This window comes from Stegostoma tigrinum, chromosome 11, assembly GCF_030684315.1.
Source record: "Stegostoma tigrinum isolate sSteTig4 chromosome 11, sSteTig4.hap1, whole genome shotgun sequence".
NCBI classification, from domain to species: domain Eukaryota; kingdom Metazoa; phylum Chordata; class Chondrichthyes; order Orectolobiformes; family Stegostomatidae; genus Stegostoma; species Stegostoma tigrinum.
In genome coordinates this window covers 3782389-3795342 of record NC_081364.1, presented here as the reverse complement: position 1 = coordinate 3795342, position 12954 = coordinate 3782389, and the positions used below count along the sequence as shown (strand labels likewise).

General features: G+C 49.2%; 1 protein-coding gene across 1 annotated transcript in view; it reads left to right on the top strand.

Annotated features, from left to right (window-relative positions):
- The first annotated feature begins 200 nt into the window (after positions 1-200).
- LOC125460590 (carbohydrate sulfotransferase 11-like) overlaps positions 201-12954 on the top strand; it is a 53885-nt gene continuing 41131 nt past the window's right edge. Inside the window, exon 1 of the mRNA XM_048548212.2 lies at positions 201-529. Within this exon, the coding sequence (XP_048404169.1) occupies positions 436-529 (94 nt within the window). The 5' untranslated portion in view covers positions 201-435. The remainder of the gene's footprint in view (positions 530-12954) is intronic.

Genomic DNA, 12954 nt, shown 5'->3' with positions numbered 1-12954 from the left:
GCTTTCTGTTGCTATCAGATCTCCAACATTTGCCAAAATGTGGTTAGCACCTTCTGCCCTGCTGAACGAGTGGGGTGAGCGTGTGTCGCTTTATTCGAGACAATACGGTAGCGGAATGAACCAAGTGTGGAGGGGGTGGCCGGAGGGCAGATGGGAAAAAACTTCAGACATTCCGCTGTTTCATCCTAACGACATTCCACGGAGGTAAGAGTGTTGTAAATATACGCTTAGTACTGAGGCCAATCCGCGAAACAGTGGTGGGGGAGGCTGTTCTAGGAGAAGTGGTTGTCGTGGTGGAACTCCCTGCTCCGGGCTGGTGGTAGGGTCCGGAGCTCCTGCTACAACGGAGCGGAGTTACATTGTAGCAGACGGTATCGGAGTGGGAACTGGTGCGGGGTTCCTCCTCCCTGAACAACGGGATTGGGAGGCAATGCCATGAGGAGTACCAGGGCGGTTCGTCTCGCTGCTCTGACCTGCCTGGGATCCTTCTTCCTCCTCGTCCTTTATTTCCAAGGCACTCTCAGCCCAGGTAATGTAACCGCTGAAATTGACTCGATGTTTGGAAATTCACCGGAACATGTTGGGGGTCACTTCATAAAAGCCTCCCCGCCACCATTGACAAGCTGCATCAGGTATTTGAAAGTTAACAGTTCTCAGAACTGCTGACACGTTGACAGCTTCAAGAAATTCAATTTCTATCCTTTGAAGACAGTTTTCATGTATATATCCAGGGCCGCTAGAACTTCCCATTCATATGAGAAGTGTGGTCACATGCGAAAAAAGGCCAGTTTGTGTACAGCAAGTTCCCATACTCAGCAATGACCCACGTCATCCACACTGAGGGGTGAATTTTGCACCCAGGGGGCTTCTCCTTTTGGAATAGAGCCAGTGGAATCTTTGACGTTTACCCGGGTGGACTACTGAGGCCTGCCTGGGGTTTTATGTCTGGAGTGAGAGGTGTCTCTGGTAGTGCGGCACTCCCTCTCTGGTCCAAGTTAGAACTCAAGAGGTTCAGTGTTTTGAAGCATATGCCCTGGAAAATAAACTCTGGGAAGCTGAAATGAGGAATGCTGAAACATTGGGCAGTTTGTGGTGTAGCCGTGGAGAGAAGGAGGTGAAGAAGATTCTCCTGGATGTGACTTTTAGACTCAAAGTGAGAGCTGGTTTTAGCTGAGGGCTCATTGTGGAACTTCAGGAACTCGGGCAGTTCTGAACATGCTATCTCACTGTAGAGGGAGCTAGCGGTGGGTGGGAGTTTGGGGGTGTAGGTGGGAGGAAACTTGGAGACCCCTGTTTTTGATTGTGTTTTGTCTGTTCCTCCTACCAGAGTGTTAATCTGAGTGAATGATCGTTGCATTTCTGACTGGGTAGTGTGATTCTGAGCATGTTTGAGGCTCTGGGGCCTGGGGTTTGTGTGTCTCTGAGACTGACCATCTGTTTTGGAACATCTGCATTAGGCCCACTTATTTATTTCTCACCTGTTCAGATTTGTTTTAAAATCCCTCCATGGCTGCACTCCTCCATATCCCTTCAAGTTTATCTCTGCTTCTTCAGTTCTGACCTCTGGCACATCCCCAGTTCCTATCGCTTCACCTTTGGTAGCCATGCCTTCAGCTGCTTGGGTCCCAGGCTCTGGAATTTCCTCCTTACTCCCCTCTCCTTTAACACCTCTGTTTTAGTGTTGGAAGTACTAAATAATGTGTATTTTTCTGTCTATATCTGCTTTTCAGAAATTCCTCTTGTATCTAACCCTTGGATGAGTATTTGATCAATATTAATCTTTGAAGCATGATGATACCTTATGAGGTCTCACAACATTGTTCTTACAGGCAGTGTGAGAATCTGTGCCAACTCGTTCTCTGTAGCTGGGATTAAATTGCTCTGCTCGGGCTGCTTTCCAGATCCTTTTGAGTCTCTCTGGTTTTGCGTTCCTTTGGAGAAGAATCCGCTCATTGAAATACAGAGAGCACTCACAGCCCAAAGTAAAGCACTGTTTGGGAATTTTTGGCATTATTCTGGACTCCTAACATCGTCCTGCAGTCACGCAATTCCTCCCACTCCCTCCAGTAGCCACCTGAATATCATATTTTACTCCCCCTGAGGTTGTCCTGTCACTGACTCTGATATCAACTGGCTCCACCCCAACTCGGCTCATCAACTGCTGAAGCCTTCACTTGTGCCTTTGACTCTACACCCGATCATTCGAATTCAGCTCGGCTGCCAATCTACATTGTAGCCTCTGGGCCTGAGCTCATTCCAATGAGTTCCTGCATAAGCTCACAGGAAGTCCTATGTCCCCTGTGACCACTCCCCCTCCCCTGAGTTGGTGATGCGAGAGCTCGATTTTAAAATTCTCATCCTTATTTTCAAATCCCTCTGGCCTCCATGTTCCATATTTCTGTGACCCTCACCTGCACGATGGTAATGTCACTGGATGGGAAATGCAGACTCTCGGGGACGTGGGTTCAGATGCCACCGCGTCACCTTGTGGAATTTAAACTCCATTAATAAATCCCAGAAACACATCAGCTGTCATTGCTTGTTGTAAAAAAACCCATCTGGTTCACGCTCTGTACAAGGACTTAAGATTTGTTTGCACTTCAATGTTGCAGGATGAGGGGTGACCTCAGAGCTGTACCACGTGGAAAAAGACCCTTTGGTCCAACCCATCCATGCTGACCACATATCCTAAATTAATCTAGTCCCATTTGGCCCATGTCCCTCTAAACCCTTCCTGTTCACGTCCCCATCCTGATGCCTTTTAAATGTTGTATTTGTACCAGCCTCCACCACTTCAAAAGCTTGTGATTTGTTGGACTATATCCTGGTATCGTATAATTTCTGACCTTGTCCACCTCAGTCCAACACTGGCACCTCCACACCTTAAACCTATGTCCTCCTAGTTTTGGACTCCACTACCTTTGGCTGTTCACCCTATCCATGCCCTTCCTGATGTTATGAACCTCTATAAGGCCCTCAACCTGCTATGCCCCAGGGAAAATAGCCCCAGCCTATTCAGCCTCTTCCCCATAGCTCAAACCCTCCAACACTGGCAACATCTTGGAAAAAACTGAAAGAACTGCGGATGCTGTAAATGAGGAACTAAAACAAAGTTGCTGGAAAAGTTCAGTAGGCCTGGCAGCACCTTTTTGAAGAAAAAAATCAGAGTTAGCATTTTGTCTGGTGACCCTTCCTTAGAATTGAGGTAGCTACGAAAATGTCTGTTTATATACAGAAGATAGGGTGGGGTGGGGTGGGGGGTGAGGGGTTAGGGACTAAACGATAGGTGGGGATAGAGCCCAGGGAGAGGGAGGAATAGTTGGATAGATAAAGATGTTGATATCAATCCGGCTGGGAGGGTGAATAGCTGTTAATGGGGATTGTTAGTGACCAACAGTGGTTGGGGGGGGGGGGGGAGTGTAATGGCAGGCTATGTGGTAACAAGGCCTGCTGTGTGGGGTGGGGGGCTGCGACATGAGTTGAGTTCAAGCCCTATAATTATTGAACTCAGTATTGAGTCCGAAGGGCTGCAGGGTCCCCGAGCGGAAAATGGGGTGTTGTTCTTCCAGCTTGTGTTGGGTTTTGCAGGAACACTGTAGCAAGCCAGAGACAGAGATGTTGGCCAGGGAGCAGGGTGGGGTGTTAAAGTGGCAGGCAACTGGAAGCTCGGTCAATTTTGTGAGTAGAACGTAGATGTTCTATGAAGCGGTTGCCAAGTCTATGCTTCGTTTCCCCGATTATAGAGATCACACTGTGAGCAGCAAATGCAGTAGACTAGATTCTTGGAACTGTTGCTTCACCTGGAAGGTATGTTTGGGCCCTTGGATACTGGGGAGGGAGGGGGTAAATGGGCAGATGTTGCACCTTCACCGATTACAGGGGAAGGTGCTGTAGGGCTGTGGGGCGGTGTTGTGGGGAAGGGAAGAGAGGGAACGGTGCCTGTGGAAGGTGGGCAAGGGAGGGGATGAGAATATAGGACTGGCGTCTCGCTGGAGGTGGCGGAAATGGCGTCTGATGATCTACTGGGTACCGAAGCTGGTGGGATGGTAAGTGAGGACAAGGGGAACCCTATCGCTGTTGCAAGAGGGAAGAGAAGTGGTGAGGGTGGAAGTGCAGGAGATGGGTTTGACCTTGTTGGGGGCCCTGTCGACAACGGAGCTGGGGAAACCTTGTTTGAGGAAGAAGGTGGGCATTTTGAAGGCTCCCTTGTCGAAGTTGGCCTATGTCGTGGAAGGGAGGAGTCAGAGATAGACCAGGTGGAAGTGAGGGCAGGGCGGAAATTGGAGGCGAAATTGATGAAGTTTTCCAATTCCAGACGAGAGGACGAAGCAGCACCGATCATATCTTTGATTTTTTTCAGATTAAGAGTTGCAGTTCGGGCCCAGAATAGGACTGGAACAGGAAATATTCCATGTACCACGTGAACAGACAGGCATAACTAGGGTCCATGTGGGTACCCAAGGCCACCCCTCTGACCTGAAGAAAGTGGGAGGATTTAAGGGACGTTGAGGGTGAGGACAAGCTTGGCCAAGCGGAGGAGGATGGTGGTGGGTGGAGACGGTTCAGGCTTTGGCTCCACGAAAAAGTAGAGAGCCCCAAGACTGTCCTGTTAGGGTATGGGTGTGTAAAGGGATTGCTCACCCATGGTAAAGAGGAGGCAGCTGGAGCCGGCAAACTGTAAAGTTTGAAACTGGCGTGAAGTGTCAGAGGGATCATGGATGTACGTGGGCTGGGTCTGGGTTCGGCGGGGCGAGAAGACTGAATCAAGGTAGGAAGAGAGGTGTTCTGTGGGGCAGGAGCAGGTTAAAACAATGGATCTGCCTGGATTAGAGATAATGGGAACTGCAGATGCTGGAGAGTCCGAGATGACAAAATGTAGAGCTGGATGAATACAGCAGGCGAAGCAGCATCCCAGGAGCACACAAGCTGACGCTTCGGGCCCAGACCCATCACCCTCTGAAGGGTCTGAGCCTGAAGCGTCAGCTTTTGTGCTCCTGGGATGCTGCTGGATCTCCCTGGATTTTTGGGAAGGAGGTAGAAGCGAACTGTGCAGGCCTTGGGTCTATCAGCTGGGAGGCAGTTGGAGGTGAGGGAGGTCACTGAATGAAATGAGATCAGTTACTGTATTAGATACAATGGCCTGATGCATCATGGTGGGGTCGTGGTCCGGGGGAGATTGAGGAGGTACCTGAGAGCTGGCACTCAGCCATGGCTATGTAGGGGTCAGTCTGCCAGAGTATAACAGCACCACCCTATCAGCAGGCTTAATAACAAAGCCAGGGTTAGATCTGAGGGCAATCAATCTAGGGGGAGAGTGGGGTTGGTTTTGGTGAGGGGGCAGAGAAATTGAGGTGACCAATATCTTATCAACAGTTCTCAATGAACAGATGGAGTGCAGGTAAAGGCCAGATATAGCCATGACATGACGTCAAACTTTTTTTTTCCCGCTGTCTTTGCCTCCGTGCCCATCTCTCTGTCCCACAGACCACCTTTGCCCAGTTCCAACACACTCCCTCCACTTGGACCCCTCCATCTGGCCTTTTACCTGCACTGATGGTGTAGCACTCCCTTAGCAAGGCCACTATTTTGGTGACTGAGTGGCCAATCAATGGAGCTGGTGCTGAGATTAATATTGATTCAATCAAATTTAAATTTGAATAGACTTTGAAATATAGAAACTCGCAATAGGAGTAGGCCATTCAGCCCTTCGGGCCTGCTGCACTGCCAATCATCTGTCTCAGTGCCACGCGTTCTCTACATTTCCATATCCCTAATGCCTTTAAAAGTTTTAATTTCTCCCATAGAATAAATGTTTGTTGCATGAGGGGTGAATAAAACAAGGGGCAGTTTCAGAATAAGAGCCTCCCTTTTAAGATGGAAATGAGGAATCCTTTCCCTCTGACTGTGGCATTCGCATCCCCAGAGGTGGTGCAGGGACAACTTTTTTTTTCTTTATTCAGTCACGGTGTGTGGCAGTTGCTGGCCAAGGCAGCATTTATTGCCCATCCCTAATTGCCCAGAGGGCAGTTAAGAGTCGACCACCATTGCTGTGGGTTTGGAGTCACATGTAGGCCAGACCAGGTAAAGATGGCTTTATTGAGCCAGATGGGCTTTTCCAACAATTGGCAATGGATTCACGGTCATCATTAGATTCTTAATTCCAGATATTTATTGAATTCAAATTCCACCATCTGCCGTGGCAGGATTCGAACCCTGGTCCGCAGAACATTAACTGGGTTTCTGGTTTAACAGTCCAGTGATAGTACCACGAGGCCACCGCCTCCCTGGGTGGGTCTTTGCATTCACTCAAACCTGGGTTGGATAGATTCTGATCGAGGGAGTCATGGGGAATGGATAGGAAAATGAAGATGAGACCACACCCAGACCAGCCCTGGTTGTCTTGAATGCTGGAGTAGTCTGAAGGGGCTGAATGGCCTTCTGCTGCTCCTCTGTCCCTGAGTAACCCAGAACAGGATGCGTGGACGATCATGTTTCAGGAGCAGGAAGTGACATTTTGGACAGAAGTAACTTTTCATTTCATGTTTACTGACAAAACAATGTTCCTGAGAGGTTAAAGAGCAACATGCATTTGCGGAGCACCTTTCCAACAAACTCAGCAAGCCGCCAAGTGCTTTACAGCCAATGAAATGCTTTATTGAAGTGTAGCCACTGTTGTAACGTGGGAAAGGTGACCTCCAATTAGTACACAGCAAGATCCCACAGAGTTGGTGTGGTTAGGGCCAGATTGACTGCTTGCAATGTTGATTTGAGGGAGAAGTCTTCACCTAGGCTGCTGGAGAGATTTCCCTTGCTGTTCTTTGAAACAATGCCTTGGGCCTCCTGCGAAGGCTGGGACAAGTTACTTCTGTCCAAAATGTCACTTCCTGCTCCTGAAACATGACCATGTTGAGGTGAGGAATTATAACAGCTCATGTGGTTTGATTGGAAAAAGGAAGTGTTCAGCTTTTATGATGGAAGGAAGTTTGGTGTAGAATTTAAAAAAAAACCGCAAATGTTCAATGTTTTCTGTACAGTTGCTGACCAGCTATTTAGGACGACGAGTGAATATTCAGTTTAAAATCAAACTTTTCCTGATGATGGACAGTGACAAGCCTGGATCACTGGTCTCTCACCACTAACTGTGGGTTTGAGCCCCTGATCAGCAGGGTGCAGTTCTTTGGGAAAAGCATGAGTTTCAGGCTCTGTTTGGTGCCTCGGTTGTTGTAAACAGCTCCATGGATACTTTTGGAAGATCATCAAGGAAGTTCTGGCCAGTGCTGTGTCTGTCTCCTCCTCTCCTCCTGTTCCTGAGCTCATCTCCACCACCATCTATCCCTGGCCCCCTCCTGTTCCTCCCTGGACCCTGTGTCTCAGCAGTGTCCTATCCAAATGCACTCCATAGGTTTTCACACGTGCTGCTGACCTCAAGCTCGCCCTCTCCACCAGCTTCTCCCACCTTCCACCATCTCAACTTTGGCTACTGATTATCGGGCAGGACAGACTGGGCCAGCAGAAGCTTACTCCCGTTAAAAACCAGGAAGCTCTGAGGTGTTTGTTTTCAGTCCTTACCCCAAACACTATTCCCTAAACCCCCACTCCCAGCCGGTAGAGTTCAGCTGGTCCAGTTGCAACTCTGATCGTGTGCCCAGACCTGGACCTGCACTTTCTCTGAGACTAAAATTAAACAACGAACTGTGGGTCCTGGGGACCTGAGACATACAGAAACAGAACGCTGGACAAACTCAGCAGGTCTGTCTGCATCTGTGGAGAGAGAAACAGGGTGAATGGTTTGAGTCCAGTTCTGAAGACGAGTCACTGGGCTCAAAATATTAACTTTCTCTCCACAGATACTGCTGGATCTGCTGATCTGGAGAGAAAGTTAATATTTTGAGCCCAGTGACTCGTCTTCAGAACTGGACTCAAACCATTCACCCTGTTTCTCTCTCAGCAGATGCAGACAGACCTGAGTTTCTCCAGCGTTCTCTGTTTCTGTGTGTCTCATTTGCACACATGTAACTTCACCCAGTCCCAGTCCAAAACCTGCTGGGACCGTTCCTCAGGCCCTTGTCACCTCCAGATCTGACCTTTTGGATTTGGCCCTGACTAGATTCTGCACATTCTTCCCTTCATTAAATAACCCAAAACCTTTAAAATCAATGGGGAGGCAATGGCCTAGTGGTATTATCGCTGGATTGTCAATCAGGAGACCCAGATAATGTTCTGGGGAGAGATAATGGGAACTGCAGATGCTGGAGATTCCAAGATAATAAAATGTGAGGCTGGATGAACACAGCAGGCCAAGCAGCATCTCAGGAGCACAAAAGCTGACGTTTCGGGCCTAGACCCTTCATCAGAGAGGGGGATGGGGGGAGGGAACTGGAATAAATAGGGAGAGAGGGGGAGGCGGACCGAAGATGGAGAGTAAAGAAGATAGGTGGAGAGGGTGTAGGTGGGGAGGTAGGGAGGGGATAGGTCAGTCCAGGGAAGACGGACAGGTCAAGGAGGTGGGATGAGGTTAGTAGGTAGCTGGGGGTGCGGCTTGGGGTGGGAGGAAGGGATGGGTGAGAGGAAGAACCGGTTAGGGAGGCAGAGACAGGTTGGACTGGTTTTGGGATGCAGTGGGTGGAGGGGAAGAGCTGGGCTGGTTGTGTGGTGCAGTGGGGGGAGGGGATGAACTGGGCTGGTTGAGGGATGCAGTGGGGGAAGGGGAGATTTTGAAACTGGTGAAGTCCACATTGATACCATATGGCTGCAGGGTTCCCAGGCGGAATATGAGTTGCTGTTCCTGCAACCTTCGGGATCCCCCTCGTTCTCACACACCACCCTACCAACCTCCGGATACAACGCATTATCCTCCGGCACTTCCGCCATTTACAATCCGACCCCACCACCCTAGACATTTTTCCATCCCCACCCCTGTCTGCTTTCCGGAGAGACCACTCTCTCCGTGACTCCCTTGTTCGCTCCACACTGCCCTCCAACCCCACCACACCCGGCACCTTCCCCTGCAACCGCAGGAAATGCTACACTTGTCCCCACACCTCCTCCCTCACCCCCATCCCAGGCCCCAAGATGACATTCCACATTAAGCAGAGGTTCACCTGCACATCTGCCAATGTGGTATACTGCATCCACTGTACCCGGTGCGGCTTTCTCTACATTGGGGAAACCAAGCGGAGGCTTGGGGACCGCTTTGCAGAACACCTCCGCTCAGTTCGCAACAAACAACTGCACCTCCCAGTCGCAAACCATTTCCACTCCCCCTCCCATTCTCTTGATGACATGTCCATCATGGGCCTCCTGCACTGCCACAATGATGCCACCCGAAGGTTGCAGGAACAGCAACTCATATTCCGCCTGGGAACCCTGCAGCCATATGGTATCAATGTGGACTTCACCAGTTTCAAAATCTCCCCTTCCCCCACTGCATCCCTCAACCAGCCCAGTTCATCCCCTCCCCCCACTGCACCACACAACCAGCCCAGCTCTTCCCCCCCACCCACTGCATCCCAAAACCAGTCCAACCTGTCTCTGCCTCCCTAACCGGTTCTTCCTCTCACCCATCCCTTCCTCCCACCCCAAGCCGCACCCCCAGCTACCTACTAACCTCATCCCACCTCCTTGACCTGTCCGTCTTCCCTGGACTGACCTATCCCCTCCCTACCTCCCCACCTACACCCTCTCCACCTATCTTCTTTACTCTCCATCTTCGGTCCGCCTCCCCCTCTCTCCCTATTTATTCCAGTTCCCTCCCCCCATCCCCCTCTCTGATGAAGGGTCTAGGCCCGAAACGTCAGCTTTTGTGCTCCTGAGATGCTGCTTGGCCTGCTGTGTTCATCCAGCCTCACATTTTATTATCTTATAATGTTCTGGGGACCTGGGTTCGAATCCCGCCACTGCAGATGGTGGAATTTGAATTCAATAAATATCTCGAATTAAGAATCAAATGATGAATCTATTGTCGATTGTTGGGGGGAGAAAAACCCATCTGGTTCACTAATGCCCTTTAGGGAAGGAAACTGCCATCCTTACCTGGCCTGGCCTACATGTGACTCTAGACTCTCATCAATGTGGTTGCCTCTTAGCTGCCCTCTGGGCAATTAGGGATGGGCAATAAATGCTGCCTGGCCAGCGATGCCCTCATCCCATGAATGAATAAGCTGGCGCTATTTTCCCTGAAGCTGAGGGGTGGCGTTTAAGAAGTTTATAAGATAATGAGGGGGGTATCATAGATAGGGTAAATGGGCAAAGTCTTTTCCCCAGGATTGGTGGGGGGGGGGGGAGGAGTCCAAAAGTAGAGGGCATAGGTTTAAGAGGCAAGATTTATAAGGAAGTTACGGGGCAGCTTTTTCACACAGACAGAGGTGCATGTATGGAATGAGCTGCCAGAGGAAGTGGTGGAGGCTGGTACAATTACAACATTTAAAAGGCATCTGGATGGGGACATGAATAGGTGGAGGGGTTTAGAGGGATGTAGCCCGCAAATGGGATTAGATTAATTTAGTTCATTTGTTTGTCTTTGATGTGTTGGACCAAAGTGTCTGTTTCTGAGACACTGATTGCGGGATACTGTGTACAGTTTTGGTCTCCTTACCTGAGGAAGGATTTTCTTGCACTCGAGGGAGTGCAAAGGAGACTTACCAGGCTGATTTCTGGGACGGTGTGCCTGACTAGATCCTTTAGGATTATATTAGTTTAATTGGCTCATGGGCAGGGTGCAGTGAAGGGGTTCATTTTCAGGTTGGTGACCAGTGGATTCACAACTGCTGACAACATGTATTAATGACAAAAATAGGAATTCCTGGAAAAGCTGAACAGGTCTGGCAGCATCTGTGGAGAGAAATCAGCATTAATGTTTAGGGTCTGGTGACCCTTCCTCAGAACTGAGGGCAGCTGGGAAAATGTAGAAGATAGGTTTGGGGGAGGGGGTAAGGAGTAAATGATTGGTGGGGATAGAGCCCGAAGAGAGAGAAGAACAGTTGGACAGAGAAAAGAGTTGATATAACAGTCAGCCTGGGACAATGCGCGGTTACTAATGGGAACTAACAGTGGATGGTGCGTATAAGCAGACCATGTGATAACAAGGCCTGGTGTGTGGGCCTTGGGATGAGAACGTGGGAGAAGGTGCCTCAATTGTTGAACTCGCTATTGAGGCTGTAGAATTCCCAAGCAGAAAATGAGATGCTGTTCCAGTTGAGGAATCGAGAGTTACAGGGAAAGAGCAGGAAGGTGGACATGAGGAATGTTGGATCATCCTTGGTCCTGATGAATGGCTGTTTACCCTCTGTATAGAAACCGTCCTTTTCCTCAGTACCGTCAGCTTTGAAGAAGGGCCCCTGTACGGATTCTAGTTGGGCCCCACTGCGCTGCCTTTCCCCACAAACATGGTCCCTGCTACTATTGACCTGGTTGCCTGAGGTTTGGAATATGACCAGTGTGCCGTGGCACGCCACACTCTGTAATGTTCGTGCTAAACGGGCCTCAGTAAGCCCCTCAGGGACTCTGCATTCTCTCCCTTCCTCCAGCCTCTGCTGTGTTTGGCACCATCAGCTGGGCATGTTCTCTACCTGTTGCACTGTTGGTGTGCTTCGTTTGGAATCCAGGTATCATTCCCACTGACTTTCCAATTTACTTTGCTTTTTCTACAGGCTGTGGGAATCATGGAATAGAGTCATAGAATCATTTGGCCCATCAAGTCCATACCGACTCTGGGAAGAGCATCCCATCCAGACCCCCATTCCTGTAACCCTGCATTTCCCATGGCTATCCCACCTAACCGGCACATCCCTAAACGTGATGGGACAATTTTAACATGGCCAGTCTCCCCAACCTGCAAATCTTTGGACTGTGGGAGGAAACTGGAGCACCCAGAGGAAGCCCACGCAGACTCGGGGAGAATGTGCAAACTCCACACAGACAGTTGCCCGAGGCTGGAATTGAACCTGGGTCCCTGGTGCTGTGAGGCTGCAGTGCGAACCACTGAGCCATTAGGGCTATGTAGTAATGTTCTTTAACCTCTCTATGTTCCTGAACAGCTTGATTAGAAAATATATTGCAAAGTGGCTCAGCCAACCCTCACTTTAATCTGGGCAGCTCCTGCTCTGAAGTTCTTCTGAGCTTGATGTGCTGATCTGATTTTGGAAGCTAATACCACACAGTAGTCTCTGATAATGGCCCAACGAACAAAAATTAGAGGGTCTGTGGTCAACTGCATTTCTTGATCATGTCTTATTTAATTGGATGCACTATTTCATATGTAACTGACTGGGAAATGATAACTGGATTGGATATGCAACACTCTCATTTTGTTTAACCCAACCATAATGAGCACTTTAAAAGGAGCAGCTTTCTATGAATTTACCCTCTAGTTTCACAACTCTTTCATTGGATTTTCTTAATTAAAATAGATAATCTTTAACAGCACTTTTTTTTCCCTGCCAAGGCCTTCATTTGGAAACAGGAGTGGGCCATTCTGCCCCTCAAGCCTGTTCCCCCATTTAATGAGACTGTGACTGATCTGTGGCTTGGTTCCTTATACCTGCCTTTGGCCCAAACCCTCTTACCTTTGTTTAATAAAACTTTATCTCTCTCTCAGGTTTAAAACAAACGACTGATCCAGCATCCAGTGCTGTTTGTGGAAGAGCGTTCCAAATATTAATGGCCCTTTGTGCTTCCAAACATCTCCCCTGAGCAGCCTGGCCGTCACTCCTGGACTGTGCCCCTAGTTATAGAATCGCCATCAGTGGAAATTGTTTTTCTTTATCTAGCCTATCTCTTCCTGTAAATAATGTTGATCAGATCACCCCTTAACCTTCTGAATTCTAAAGAAAACAGGCTTAATTTGTATAACAAGGTGTAGAGCTGGATGAACACAGCAGGCCGAGCAGCATCTTAGGAGCAGGAAAGCTGACATTTCAGGCCTAGACCCTTCTTCAGAAATTCCTACTATCCCAG